The sequence below is a fragment of the Anabrus simplex genome, chromosome 1 (genome assembly GCF_040414725.1).
Source record: "Anabrus simplex isolate iqAnaSimp1 chromosome 1, ASM4041472v1, whole genome shotgun sequence".
Lineage (NCBI taxonomy): Eukaryota > Metazoa > Arthropoda > Insecta > Orthoptera > Tettigoniidae > Anabrus > Anabrus simplex.
Window position 1 is genome coordinate 393,906,842 of NC_090265.1, and position 15,298 is coordinate 393,922,139.

At 39.0% G+C, this 15,298-nt stretch overlaps 1 protein-coding gene across 1 annotated transcript in view; it reads right to left on the reverse strand.

Moving 5' to 3' along the window:
• The window catches only part of LOC136869021 (protein MMS22-like), a 148,032-nt gene that overhangs the window by 105,189 nt on the left and 27,545 nt on the right, over positions 1–15,298 (reverse strand). The window contains exons 3-4 of the mRNA XM_068227118.1: positions 11,468–11,581; positions 1,227–1,508 (exon numbers count right to left, since the gene is read on the reverse strand). Coding sequence (XP_068083219.1) covers positions 1,227–1,508; positions 11,468–11,581 — 396 coding nt within the window. The remainder of the gene's footprint in view (positions 1–1,226; positions 1,509–11,467; positions 11,582–15,298) is intronic.

Below are 15,298 nucleotides of genomic sequence, written 5' to 3' on the forward strand. Positions count from 1 at the left end.
CTGATAAAGAACAGGAAAAATACAAAGCGTGTGCAGACACAGAGACTTGGGGTGATAATTTGGCCAGTGGCAGTAATAGACCGGAAATTTTCACCGATTACTTTGCAACAAAATAATAATAATCAATACTATCATCATCATCATCATCATCATCATCATCATTTCAACATATAACAGGTGGTAGCATTTCCATTACAGGAGTCTTAGATATATTGCCTGGTTATTAATCATTTATACTTGTGTCTAAGCAGATTCTTGAAAAACTGTGTGTGTCCTTTCATCATCAGAGCACACATGCAAGATTGTATAACTAAATAACTAACTAAATAAATAAATGATAGGAAAATTATGTATCTATTGGACTTCTTTAGCAGGCATTACCGAAAGTTGTAACTGATGAAAGTATAACTCCTTACATTAAACAGATTCCAGTTCATCCTGAATATACATTTTTTGTAAACAGCAATTTAAAGATGTTTGTTCTCTCCCTTCGAAAGTGGCTTTTATTTGTCTGAAAATTCAGACTAAATAGATGTTTTAAATTAGGAGGTAATTCACAGTAAAATTTTCCTGGTCTAGTATTATTACATGTTATTTCACTGTAGATAAGTAACAACACACCAAGCGAGTTGGCCTAGTCAATACTAAATATTTATTATTTATATTTATTTACATAAGTCTAGTACATGTTTCGGGAATCTATATACATTCCCTTCATCAGCTAGTCAAATTAAAATTCCTGTACACAAAAAGACCTAATAAAAAGGGGGGCCCCCATTAAGAAATCCAAAACTATTGCCAATACAATTTAACATTTTAAAAATCAAATGATTTGTTGTGATCAAGTCAATACGGATCAAATACCGGCCACTATGGTCAAGATTACTAATAGCAGTGAACTGCCTTTGGTAGATGATGGGTTCGAACCCTCCCACCTGTCGGTAATCCTGAATATGGTTTTTTGTAGTTTCTCATTTTCACACCAAGCAAATGCTGGGACTGTACCTTAATTAAAGCTACGGTCACTTCCCTCCCAATCCTAGCCGTGTGCTATACCATCATTGCCACAATACCTCTCTGTGTCAGGGCGATGTTAAACTCACAGCGTTGAAGAGGATTGTTAGGACATCGATGGCGTTGATGTACACCAGCTTTAGGATTTCAGCACACACCTGATCCGGCCCTGTGGCCCTACTGCTCTTCAATTATCAAACAAATCGTCGTACCTCCTCCTGCAAGATGTTGGGACCAGTATCTGCTTCAAACACGCCATGCTGCTCTGGTCTGGCGCCCTCAAATAACTGCTCAATGTACGCCTTCCACAGCTTATTAGCCGGGTTCGTCACCAGTCGATCGTTCTTATCGACCAGCAGGCTGGTGACGTGCTTTCCATTCATTCCCATCATCTCTTTAATCCTTTTGTGCAGGTTGAAACTGTCATGTCTCTCTTGTAGTTCTTCAATTTCCAGACACTTTGATGGCAACCATTCTTCTTGGGCAGCTTTGATCTTGGCTTTTGTCCATTAAGTCTAGAATTACATCCATCATCCATGGCTGCTTCTTCCTCCTCATCCCTGCTGTCAAATGCTTTGCCTCTGTCATGATGAACACCTGCTGCATGCCTGCCCACAATTCCTCCACACTGTGCTCTTTATTCTTCAGTTGCTTCAGCCCTTCTGCAAGACCTACTTCGACTCTGTGGCGAACCTGAGCCTCTTTGACCCTGTTTATGTTTACTAATGCTGTCCTTGGCCCTCTATGAATGGTCTTGAGATTAAGCTTCATGATCCTATACATTTTTACTGCCTTGAAGCTGTTCCTAAACCACCTGTTGACAAAGATGTAGTCAGTCTGTTTCATGACTATGTTACCTGCTCTATCTTGATGCAACTTCCATGTGTAAAGACAGTGTGGTGGAAGTCTGAGAAAGCTGTCCAGGACGATTAGATTTTCTTCCCCTCTCATTCCACACACCCAGTTTAAAACTTTGCACCTCTTATTCAACTCTTCTCTCCCCTACCATCGCACTGAACTCCCCCCGTGACAATATTCAGATCAAGCTTCTTCATTATTCACATCACTTCCTAACCTCTTCAACCTTTTCATTCTTATCTGCAGTTGGTGCATATACCTAGATAATGTTTTCATTCATTGAGAGGATTGGCTTGCAGCTGTAGTAATGCAATGTGGGCTGAGAGCAGCACAAAGATCTTCACAGCACGGCTCACTTGGCATGAAATGATCATAGTAACTCCTTACAGCATGACATTGTATAGGCTTTAGGGCTTATGCCGTGTCAAGAAAATAAGGTGAAATTCTTTATGTTTCGCAGAGAACTGTGCTCTGCGGCATCAGTAGAAAATCTCGACTGTCCATGAGAAAGGCTTCATGATCCCAGGCTTCTGAAGCCTCGACTGTCTATGAGAAAGGCTTCATGATCTCTGCGAAATGTAAAGAATTTCACCTTATTTTCTTGACACGGCATAAGCCCTAAAGCCTATACAGTATCATGTCTGTAAGTACAGGCTGTAAAAGCATCAATGGTAACATAGTAACTCCTTGTCGGTGATCCAATTCATTGTTCCCCGTGTATACACTGTGTGCTTATTGGACATGCACTGTACACAACCCAGCCATCTCATTTCAATTACACCAAGGATCTTGATCCCAAGTCGCTTCATCTCTTGTGTGGAATTGATGATCTTTCCTGCTTCATATATATTTCAGATATTCCATGTTGTAATCCTGATGGCCGAATAGGAGATTCCTAGCACCCTCTGACAATCTAAGGTCTGCTGGGGACAGAGGGTCACGCATTTAGTGTTTTCAGCTATGATGATTGTACAAAGAAAAATTAGTGCGGTGGTTTTCCGTTGCCTTCTGCATTGCAGCGTAACACCCATACCACTAATTCAGCTCCGCATGCTGCTGTCTGGTCCTGAAACCTTTCAGTGCACAAGGTCCTCATCGGCCCCGAGCCAGTTCTGTTGAAGCCGCTGCCCTCCAACAAGATGGGTTCCAGTGAGGTTTAATCAAGAGACCATCACTCTCTTCAAGGGGCTCCTCCGCCCTCAGCGGTTGATGCTCCCAGGGGTGTCAGGTAATTGACCACCGCCTGACATTTGGCACTGAGTTGCTGGCTGTGCAGTCTACTCCATTACCATGGCAGGGCAACTTGGCTAGACTCTTTGACTGAGAAGTCTATTCAAAGAGTTCAGTCTCATCCCAGTGATGTCATTTTTTAGCACCACCCACGGGGCAAGTACAGCTTAAAGCAAGCTGCAGACCTATTGATTCCATCCTTCGATCCACTACTCTGGTTCTTCTTCATTCGGTTACTGAATATTGCTCCTCAACATGGCTTAACAGTGCTCATACCAAAAAACAGATAACCAACAAAATAACAAAAATTGCCTCATTACAGTTTGTATTTGTCTTACCAATACACACTAACTACCTGTCTCAAGCAACATACCACAACCACCACTAAGGAGAGCAGAATCACTATTGAAGACATGGAGGAAAATTGCAAGGAATCTATGCATACCAATGCACACAAATACATGAAGATCTGCAAGCAAGTGGCTGAAATCTAGGCAACCATCATGGCGCACGGCAGACAACCTTTCCCAGAGCTCTTTCAACATTTCAGATCCCTGGAAACGTCAGTGGAAAATAATGTTCTTCTCTGCTGCACCATGAAATATTTCAAGTGGCCGTGGCCTTAATTAAGGTACAGCCCCGGCATTTGCCTGGTGTGAAAATGGGAAACCATGGAAAACCATCTTCAGGGCTGCCGACAGTGGGGCTCGAACCCACTATCTCCCAATTACTGGATACTGGCCGCACTTAAGCGACTGCAGCTATCGAGCTCGGTAATCTGCGAATATAACGAGCAGTTGCAGACTTTTCAGAATACTGCCTTTGAGTGCCCACTTCGAGTTCTCCATGGCACTTTAATAGATCTTCATCTCACATCTAATGAAGCTGTCCAGTGAATTTCCAATCTGGATTTGTAACTGATATTCTGATCTTGTGATTTTGCTGTATCTTTCTTTTATGTACATACCTTTTTGATACAGCATCTTAACTCTTTTGCTCCCAGTGTCTGTACATATACGGACATAATTTTTGGGAAATATAATGTGCCCTCAAATATATGCGTAACATACACCAAATCAATCAGGAAGAAATGTTCTACCCATATCAACAACTTAAACAAATTTTAGTATACAGTGCCGAAAGAAGCGAGCGAAGTCTAGAAGGCATTGACCTTGTGCGTCTGCTAACCACACTGTTGGAGGGAAGTGAACGGTGTTGTTTGTAGTTCAGCACGAGGTTAATTGCGTGTTTTGCTGTGTGTTCACATGATTCTTTTTGTTGTTTTGATAAAACGAAATGCTGTAGATCACCTTTGAGTAAAAATGGTATTAGAAGTGAGCCATGAATTTGATTTCCCCTCTCAATTTATTCTATTTATTATGTCTATTTTAATGTTTACTGATTATTTTATGCATAACTATGGTATTTTGTCCCCTTGTGTAATGCCCTCGGGCAAAATGAAATTATGTTCCTAAACTATGGCCCTAGGGTAAAGGAGCTTTCCGCCCTAGGAGCGATCTGCCCTATGCTTTCTCCCCTTGCTTCCCTCCCTTACCCCTGCGGATGCGCCGTGCTCTCTTTACGCCGCCTGCGTGAGTCGCCTTGTGGAAGATGACTTTTGAAGTGAGGACTGTGCCGAAAGTGATTCAGAGGAAGGATTTACAAGTGATAACAATGTAAGTTCATCTGTTGACAACATGGATGAAGACCTATACAAAATCCAACTGAAGGTGTACCTGGTCCTTCTGGGGGTAAGGAAAGTACATGTCACTAGTAGTTCTCATAGTAAACTCTCGTCAGCTAATAGAGTTAGCATACTAGTTGAGCCTGCTACTCACAACTGTGGTAGCCCACATAGGCCTAGGACCAGGGGTAGACCTAGAAATGATGCTAACAGTACTACATCCTCCAGTAAGGAAAGTGATGATGAGTGGAACGATATAACGGCTGAAAATGATCCACGCTTCGCCCAAGAAATGCAAGGTGTAAAACATTGTCCACGTAAAGATTCGCCCATAATGGCCTACTCTAGACTTTTCTTTACAGCTATCTTACTACAGATGTTTGTGAAATATACTAACGAGTATGCAGAAAAAGTAATATCTGATTTCAATGCTAAAAGAGGGCCTGACAATAGTTTTAGAATTTGGCAACCTGTAACCATTGAAGAAATTCAAGCCTTCATTTGTGTACTTATAAACATGGGCCTTACTAAAAAGCTAACAATAGCTAGCTACTGGTGGACAACTGCAAGTCAGTGTTGCACTTGGTACAGTAGAATGTTCAATAGGAATAGGTTTCATGGCATACTACGTTTTATTAATTTAGTTGATACCACGTAGTTGCCAAAGCCTAAAGAGTCTAATCCATGTGCTCGTTTCTTCCCTCTCATTGATCACATGAACTGGAAGTCAAAAAAAAATATTTACTCCAGGACATGCAGTACATGCCAAATAAGAGGCATTGATTTGGCATAAAGCTTTGGTCTTTGTGTAATGCTGTTACACACTACTGCTTGCACTATTTTGTTTATCATGGGAAAAAAAGCCAGGATGCTCAAAACTCCAAAGGAAATGGACTAGGATATACAGTAGTAATGACTCTGATGGAACTTGGGGGCTACTTATACAAAGGTTACCATATTTTAATAGATAATTTTTTTACTTCCGTAAAACTAGTTAAAGATTTGTAATTAAGACTGACATTTATTACAGGCACAATAAGGAGTAACAGGAAAGGTTTGTTGCCTAATGACATTTTGGCAAACTACAGAGCTGGGGAAGGGAAACATAAAAGTAATGGCTATGATGCTGTGTGGCTACAGGCAAAGAAAGTCTAAACTAAAACCTGTGTTACTGTTGTCAACTAATGCCAAAGCTAGCAACGAACAAAATAAAAAGAGGGGATGAAATTTTTATTACCAATAACGACTATGCGGGTGAAGTGGATAGTAATGATCAGATGCTGCACCAGTAAAATGCCAACAGAATGTCAGTGAACTTCTGGAAAAAAAATAACCTTTGATGTACTTGCCAAGATGCTGGGGAAAATTTATATTTTACATAAATCTAACACTACAAAACCTATGCCTAGGCTTCATTTTGCTGTGTCATTAGTTGAGCAGTTATCAGAGGAATGGTTTGATATAAAAGAAGGCAGGCCTAGGAATGCTGAAGCAATGGAAGAAGATTTGTCAGAGGAAGAAGACAGCAGTGGTGATGCCAGTAGGTGTGCTGTATAGAAATAGGAAACAAACTGCTGTGTATGTAGTGCAGCTAGCACATCTGGAGGCAAAATAAAAATATCTACTGTTATATGCTCAAAGTCCAAAAGGGATTGCATCCTTTATGCTATCCTCTGCACAAATGTTAAAAGTGATTGGCACATATATGTTTGTGCATATATATACTGTAAATAGTACAGCGTAATTTAAAAAAGTTAATATGTTATATTCATGAACAGTGAATTTATTGTGGGTTTTCTTATTATTTACTATGATGCAAATGTAATATACTAATACAACCTGGAAACAATATTCTTTAACCCATGGTTAAATAATGCAAATATTTATTATTATTATTATTATTATTATTATTATTATTATTATTATTATTATTATTATTATTATTAATACTTGTGAGATATGGCTATGAAGTGTTTACATCCATTTATTAGTATTAGTATAGTTATTATTTACGTGGTTATGTACGGATGATCATATTATTTGTGAGGTTATGTCATGAAACATCTGACATATATGACTTTATTTAATGTAAGAGCACGTAATTACTAGTGTATAATTTATTATTTACTATATATATGATGTATAATCCAATGTAACATTGTGCAACACACTGTAATATTGAGAATAATGTATCTTTGGCACTAGATAGTTGTAGAAACTTCTTTACATTGTAACTAAGCAATTGAAGATGCTTGAATTTATGAGAAAAACATGTTATGTCATATCCTTCTAGAAACCTGACCAGGCAACACATATAAAGAAGCGTGAACTGATTTTGTTGGGTTGCTAGTTGACATGCAACTGTTGCAGTCTCTTCTTCTTATTCTGTGTGATAGGCATTTGTTCAAAATGGTGGTTTATTGATGTGGGTGTGATATATATATATATATATATATATACACACAGTTTGTAAATAAAATTAGTGTACACAACTGACAGGTTCGTGTGTGCATCTTTGTGAATACATCAACTATTGTTATTTTGAACATATGGAATTTATGTGCAGAGCAATACAAATTGCTAATTCATGTTTAATCTTCAATAACTATGTTATTTTTCCAAATAAACTTTTGAAATTTAGTGGTTTTGTTCATTTTTAAATGTTCTTTGAAGTGATATGGATGGTTGGAGGCCAGCTGTTTCTTTTTTCGTATTTGAAGTTTTTAAGAAATGTGAAAAAACTTTCTGATTTGGTCAGAAGATTTTGGAAAATTATATATCTTTTTTTGCATGACTATTTACCTTTTGCATTTAGTACCTTTCAGAGTGTGTGTACAAATAAAACATTTTAAAAAATATTCAATTTGGACAATAAATAAGTGAAATATGCATATTTTAGTAAAATACTACAATAAAGCAAGAAAAGGGCCTGGGATTTCTTGCACATACCCTGCCTTTGCTTGTGGCACCATACACAACCATTAACTTGGCTCAAGGGAGATAGGGTCACCTTCCCTATTCCTCCACTTGAGTAATTCCTGTCTGGCGCGTCCATGTCGCGGGAGGTGGGCACCCTACACTTCAGTAGGCTGGAGTGATAGGTTGGCTGAGTTCAGTCGGGGACCCAGTCCCGTGGGGTATAACACGGGACCCATGCCCAGGGATACGGGTGAAAACCTCAACGGCACTGAAGGCAGAACTGAAAATCACTGGTATGGTGGATCTGGTGGAAGAGGCAATATCTGATCCCTGGGAAGTGACTCAGGGCCTGCTGCCTTACAGGTTGATAGGGGACTATTAAAGGCTAAGGGAGATAACCCTGACAGAAAAATATTTGGAAGTGATTGGCTTAGCAAGTCAGCTTCAGAATAATTTGGAATTGCTTTCAAAACTAAACGAGGCCTCGGATGGAAATATTATTATCACCAGAATAATGACTCTAGTTCCCTCCTTGGTAATGATATTAATGACGGTTCAATACCCGATGCTCCATCACAACCAAAGAGGAGAACACACAAAACTCGATATGAGACTGTGATCAAAATTGCCATGCTAAACATTCTGACACTAACTGACAAAATAGAGGAATGTGTAGACTTAATGAAAAGAACATAAACATACTGGGTCTCAGTGAAACCAAGTGGAAGGGAAAAGATCAAAGGAACTCACAGAGGGATATCATCTATACTGGTCAGGTGGAGATCAAACAAACAAAATAGAGTTGGTGTTGTTATGGATCATCAAATGAAAGATCATGTAGTAGAAGTAAAATTTGTTTCTGATCGAATTCTTCCCATAATACTGAAACTGGATTCTTCCCAGATCATCAACATCATTCAGTGCTATGCACCACAGGCTGGCTGTGAAGATGAAGAAAAAGAATATTTTGAAGAAGACATAGAGGAAAGAATAAGAGGAGATGGAACGATTATCATAAGGGGAAATGAATGCTCAAGTAGACTCTGTGAGAGATGGATATGAAAGTATTCTAGGAGCACATGGATGGGGTCCACGAAACCCAGAAGGAACTAGACTCCTTGATCTCTGTCTGAAGAACAACCTTGTAATAGGGAACTCATGGTATCAAAAACAAAAGAGCCACAAGGTCACAAGATATGGATGGGATGGAAAAATTGAATCTCTTATAGACTACTTTTTGATCGAGAAACAACTACAAAATAGACTGTTAGACGTAAGAGTGATTCATAGTGTCTCCCTGGAATGTGATCATAGACTCCTCATTGGATACTTCAGGTTTAATAAGTTAAAAGAAGTAAGAACCAGACAGGTAAAGAAACTCAAGACTTGGAAGCTGAAGGACAATGATAGAATAATAGAGTTCCAAGAAAACATCAAAACAGTACTACCAAAGACAGATGAAAGAACAGTTGAGGAGGAAGGGACGGATCTGAAAGAAAATCTAGTACTGATAACAGAAGGTATGTGGACGAACCTGTGGCACAAGAAGATGGAAAGAAACTCCATAGTGGAATGACAGAACAAGAACTGCTGTCCTGAACAAGAACAACATGTTCAGAAAATATTTCAAGGATCGGACTGACCATGATAAGGAACTATACAGGGTTGCTAAAAAACAAGAAAGGCCAGTTGTTACAGAAGAATGAGAGAAGTGGTTTAACAAGTGGAGTGATGAACTGAAAGAGGATGTTAATGGTAATAAGAAAATGTTATATGGGATGATGAAAATTAGAAAAAGATATAAAGAACACTCCAAATACCTAAGATATGATAATGAAAATCTGATCACTCAAGATGATAAAATTAAAGAGACTTGGAGGACTTATTTTGATGAATAGCTAAATGTGAATTGCATGCAGCATACACAAAACAACAGTACTGGTACTATCTCATGCAATTCTGCCTCTGACAACAGGTTAGACTTAACATGGAGTGACGTAGAATATGTCTGGAAATACATCAAAACTGGAAAATCAGCTGGTGCTGATGAAATTAATGGAGAAATGATCAAGGCTATGGGCATTTCTGGAAAACATTTGATCTACAGACTCTTTCGTAAGATCTGGAAGAAAGGGGACATACCAGTCGATTGGAGAACAGGCCCCATAATTCCAATTTTCAAGAAAGGAGATAGAAAGAAATGTTTCAACTATAGAGGCATCACTTTAAATTCTCAAGTTGGTAAACTTTATGAAAGAATTATAGAGCGTAAAATCAGACCCCTTATTGAAGAGAACCTCTTCGAAGAACAGTATGGATTCAGGAAGGGGAGATCAACAACTGATTTAATATTTACAGTCCGTCAGTTAATGGAAAAATACTACGAACACAACCGAGATTTGTGGTTAGCCTTTCTGGATATCAAGAAAGTATTTGATACTGTGAACAGAGAGAAGGTGTGTGAAACACTGAAGAAAACTGGAATACAGGACGACATGATATACAGGATCAAGTATGAAGATACCCAAAGTAAAGTCAAAACACCTGTAGGAATGACTGAAACCTTTGGTATAAAATCTGGGTTAAGACAGGATGGTGTTTTGTCTCCTCTTCTTTTCATCTCCGTGATGAATGAGATTCAGAGAAAAGTTCACCAAACCTATGGAGGTAAGAAAATGAAAGTTATTTTGTTCACGGACGATATATTATGCTTGAGGGGAGACTCTAAAGAAGACCTTCAAGAACAAATAAACTCCTGGACTCATCTTCAGCCAAGAGAAAAGTGAGGATATGGTCATGAAGAGATACAGACAACCATGGGACACATTGAAATGGAGGGGAAACAGCTATCGATGAACCATCAATTCAAATATCTTGGAAGTGTTATCTCTGAAATTGGTTCTATAGACAAGGAAATTTCCCACAGAATTCAGGCAGGTAGCAACTTTTACAAAATAGTTAAAGACATAACATGGATCAAGAAAATACCAACAAAATGTAAGTGAGTCATTTATATGAAACCTATTACGTACCAATCCTGACCTATGGTTGCGAAACATGGACCATGAGAAATAAAGATGTTAGTAGAATCCAGGCAGCAGAAATGAGATTTGTTCGTAGCATGATCGGTAAAACACGGAGGGACAGAGTCCATAATGAGGAAATCCACAAGCAGGCTCAAGTTGTAAGTCTGTAGGACAGAATAACAGTGCAGCAACTGAGATGGTATGGACATATGCGACACATGGGAGATAACAGATTACCGAAACAATGTATGATCTAAATCTTGAAGACAAAAGACCAAGAGGGCGACCAAGACTCAGGTACAAGGACATGGTGAAGATTTACATTCAACAGCGAAGACATACTTTGGAAAGCATCGAAGGAGAGAAGTTCAAGAGACCGCAGGTGGTCGAGAAGCCTCGTTCGCCGACCCATCGCTTAAGATGGAATGACGTGGGATATGTATATGTATCTGTATGTACCCTGCCAAAATGTCTGGAAGTGAAAGGATTAATGGCTCATTAGGCAAAGCAGATCATATAGGTTTCAGGTAAATAAACTATTTGTACACATCGAAGACTGAGCAATAATGGAATATGTTTACAAGGGTGGATTGCTAAAACAATGGATTTCTAAAACAAACAATATTAAATAAAATACTTCACAGGTGACTTAAATCATGCTATTAAATTTGAAAAAAAAACCTGACCTAATTCAAATGAATAAACATTACACATTAATTTCTTTATCTCTACTTACATTTCCTTGTGTCTTCTTACTTCTCTGATCAATATATATCTGTAGAAGGAGCCAAAGCTCTTTAACGCAAGAACAAGCAAATGGAGACTTCTTCCTTAAGTTACAAAGAGACAGCTTAAAAAAAAAAAAAGAAAAAAAAGATAAATGTTAGATAACACAATACTGTAAATTACAGTGTAAAAACCATTAAAAACAAGACAAAACAGGGGGAAATTCAAATTAGAGATTAAATAACTCAAAATACTCCAAGACATAGAATGATATGGAAACCAACACAAGCACATGCATGCACATGCACGCGTGCACACACATCAGCAGAAAAGAAACATGAAATATAGCACCAAAATTCTCAATGAACAGATATAATTCAAGTCTCATGAATATATGACCACAACATACAAAATATTGTTATTTGTTTTATGCCCTACTAACTACTTTTGCATTTTTCAGAGACGCCAAGGTGTCAGAATACTCCACAGTTCTTGGTGCAGGCGTATTCGAGCACCTTCAAGTAGCAGTGGACTGAGCCTGGACTGAAGCTGCCAACTTGGACTTCAACATTTTTGCTACTCAGCCCGGCAACATCATATATAAATGCTGTGATTTTTTTTTTCTTCTCCTCATGGGGCCTCTAAATATTAGTTCCTAATTAGCATCGACCTCTAAGATCTTTCGCTACCATGTTTTTCCTTCATTCCCACCTAGATATACCTGCTCCCTTCACAAAGCTGCAGGTTGTTCTTATTGGGTTTTCTTGGATTTTTTCTCTCTCTTCACCTGGTAGTCCTACAGTGGAGAGTCTGATTCTACCCAGCGCCTTACATTCGAAAAGTATGTATTCAGCTGATTCCTCTGCTTCATTGTATTTCCTACATATGTTGTGTCTTATTACTCGAATTCTATGTAGGTGTTTTTTCAGATGACAGTGTCCTGTCAACAGTCCTGCTCATCATCATCATCCTTTCCCTTTATCTAGCTGTAGCCGGGTAGGGGCAAATATGGTTCCTCTCCACTTTCTTCGGTCTTTCCACCACAACTCCTCCAACACTGTGTCCCAGTCCAGGTTTCTTTCTATAATGCTGCGTTGGATGGTATCCTTCCATCTCAATCGTGGTCGTCCACGGCCTCTCCTCCCTTGGATTTGCAATTCCATCACCTTTTTTGGCATTCTTTCGTCGCTCATTCGCTTTATGTGCCCAAACCATCTTAGTCAGCTCTTCTCTATTCTATCATTCATTTTTTCCACTCCAATTTCTTCCCGGATTTTCTCATTCCTTATTTTGTCTCTTCTACTCTTCTGTATCATACTCCTCAAGAACTTCATTTCGGCTGCCTGTATTCGACTCTCATCCTTCTTTGTCACTGTCCAAGTTTCTGCTCCGTAAGTTGTTATGGGTACGTAATACATCTTGTACATAGTATCCTCTGCTTTCGTTGGCACATCTTTGTCCCATAACATGTTTCTTACACTATGATAGAAACAACTTCCAGCTTGAATCCTTTTACTAATCTCAGCATCCAGTCGAGCATTCTCCATTAATTCACTCCCCAGGTATTTAAATGTTTCCACTACTTCCAGGGGCTTGTCTGCAAGTCTAATCTGACCTTTCCCTTCTTTTTCCCCTCTAGTCATAACAAGAGTTTTACTCTTTTCTACACTTATTTTCAATCCACATTCTTCGATCTTCCCATTCACCACATTCGACTGTTCTTGAACCTTCTTGTCGTCTTCTCCCCAAATCACAATATCATCTGCAAATAACATCATGTTCATTTCTCTTCCTCCATTTCTTCTGATGAGTTTCAACAGTTCTTTAGTATGCTTCTTGTTTGGTCCTTTTATCAGTTCCTTTGCAAGCCTGCATCCTGGAGTATTTTTCCAGTTCTCCACTTGTTTCTTTTGTACCCATTTTTTCCTATGTAGTATCGGGCTTGTCCATAGGAAATCCCGCATACAGGTTCTGGGAATACAATATGTGTTTCTGCTCCTTTCCTGGCCAGTTTATCTGCATGCCCTGGTACCCATATTATTTTGACAATGATGTACTTTGAGAGCTTCAGGAGAAGTGAATGGCAATACCAGACAATTCTGGATATTATCCGGATAGCTTCTAGTGCCTTAATGGCTGCTTGGCTGTCCACAAAAATGAAAATGTTCTTATTCCTATAGTTCATTTTCAGATTTTCCTCAAGGCATGTTGTGATAGCTATCATTTCAGCTTGAAAGACTGTAATGTGTCTGCCCAGGCCCATCTGGATTGATCTCTCAGGTCTTTCCCCATTGATCCCTCCTCCTGTGCCATCCAGTCTTTGAGTCATCAGTCCACCACACTATATCTTCTTTTTCAGTATTCCATTTGTTGATATCCCAGTCTTCTTTTTTTTATTATCTGGGTCTCAAACAGTTTTTCAAAGTTGTACTTTGGTATCATATGATCAGAAGGCATGTGTAGAACTTCCTCTGTTATTACTCTGTTAATTTTATAGTGTCCTAGATTGGATCTTTGTGCATTCCAACACTCTGATTGTGCCAATCTATATGAACTCATTCTAGCCTGTCCTTTTATAAAATTGCATAGTGATGGGAGGTCTAGTAAAGTATTCAAGGCTTCTATCGGCGTAGTTCTCGTAGCCCCAGTTATGGCTATGCATGTCATTCTCTGTAGTCTACTGCCGACTTTTCCTTGATTTACTTTCTGCCACCAGATGCATAGGCCATCAAAGGTCTAATGATCATTGTGTATATCCACATTACCACTGATGGTCTTAGGCACCATGTCTTCCCAATGGCTCTTGTGTGGCCCGGGTTATGTTACTTTCTATATGTGGATTCCAGGTTAGATTTTTATCTAACACTACACCTAGGTGCAGTGCCTGTTCTTCCATATATATATCTTCCCTCTAATTTTCTCCTTCTCTTAAAAGGGACCAGCGTTATCTTGTTCAGATTGGCTGATAGTTGTTCTTCCCAACACCAGTTCTCCAAAAGGTTGATTGATCTTTGCACGAGGTCCTGGATAACACTCATCACCTTACCTCGTACCACAATCACTAGGTCATCTGTTTATCCTTGTGTATAGAAACCTTGTTCATTGAGCATAGCTATGATTTTGTTCACCATGAGGTTCCACAGCGTCAGGTGGCCCTAACCGTCAGCGTTTCTTCAAACATGGTTGCTTTCATCTTCCTTCCGCCCAAGATGGATTTAATCCATTTGACGACGGTTTTACTCACCTTGCTCTTTTCCAATGCTTTGATCATAGAGTCATAGGTTGTATTGCTGAAGGCTCTTTCTATATCTAGAAATGCCGCCAGTGCAATTTCTTTATATTCTAGGCTTTCCTCTAGCTTACAAACCAACCGGTGGAGTGCTACTTCAGTGGATTTTCATGTAATGTTGAGTTCAGTTGCACTGTTCTTCTGATATATTTATCCAGAATTTTCTCCATTGCTTTGAGCATGAAGGAGGTTAAACATAATGGTCTGTATGCTTTGGCTTGGGCATAAATTGCTCTTCCAGGCTTAGGTATGAATACTGCTTTAGCATCAGATCATGATTTTAGCACGTACCCTAAAGCTAGACTAGCTCTGAAGAGGGTTATAAACTTCATATTGTTGGTCTGTATTGAACAGAGATAACATATAAATAATGCACAGTAGAGTTTTCCACCTATTCAATACTAAGTTGTATTTACAATATTTACATTACATGGGACTAGTTTCAACCCCACTCGGGGTCATCATTAGATATTAAAACATACACAAAATAATTTGGCAAAATCCTTAAACATTTTCTAGCAGTAAGAGTCTTATGAAAATATAATTTTACAA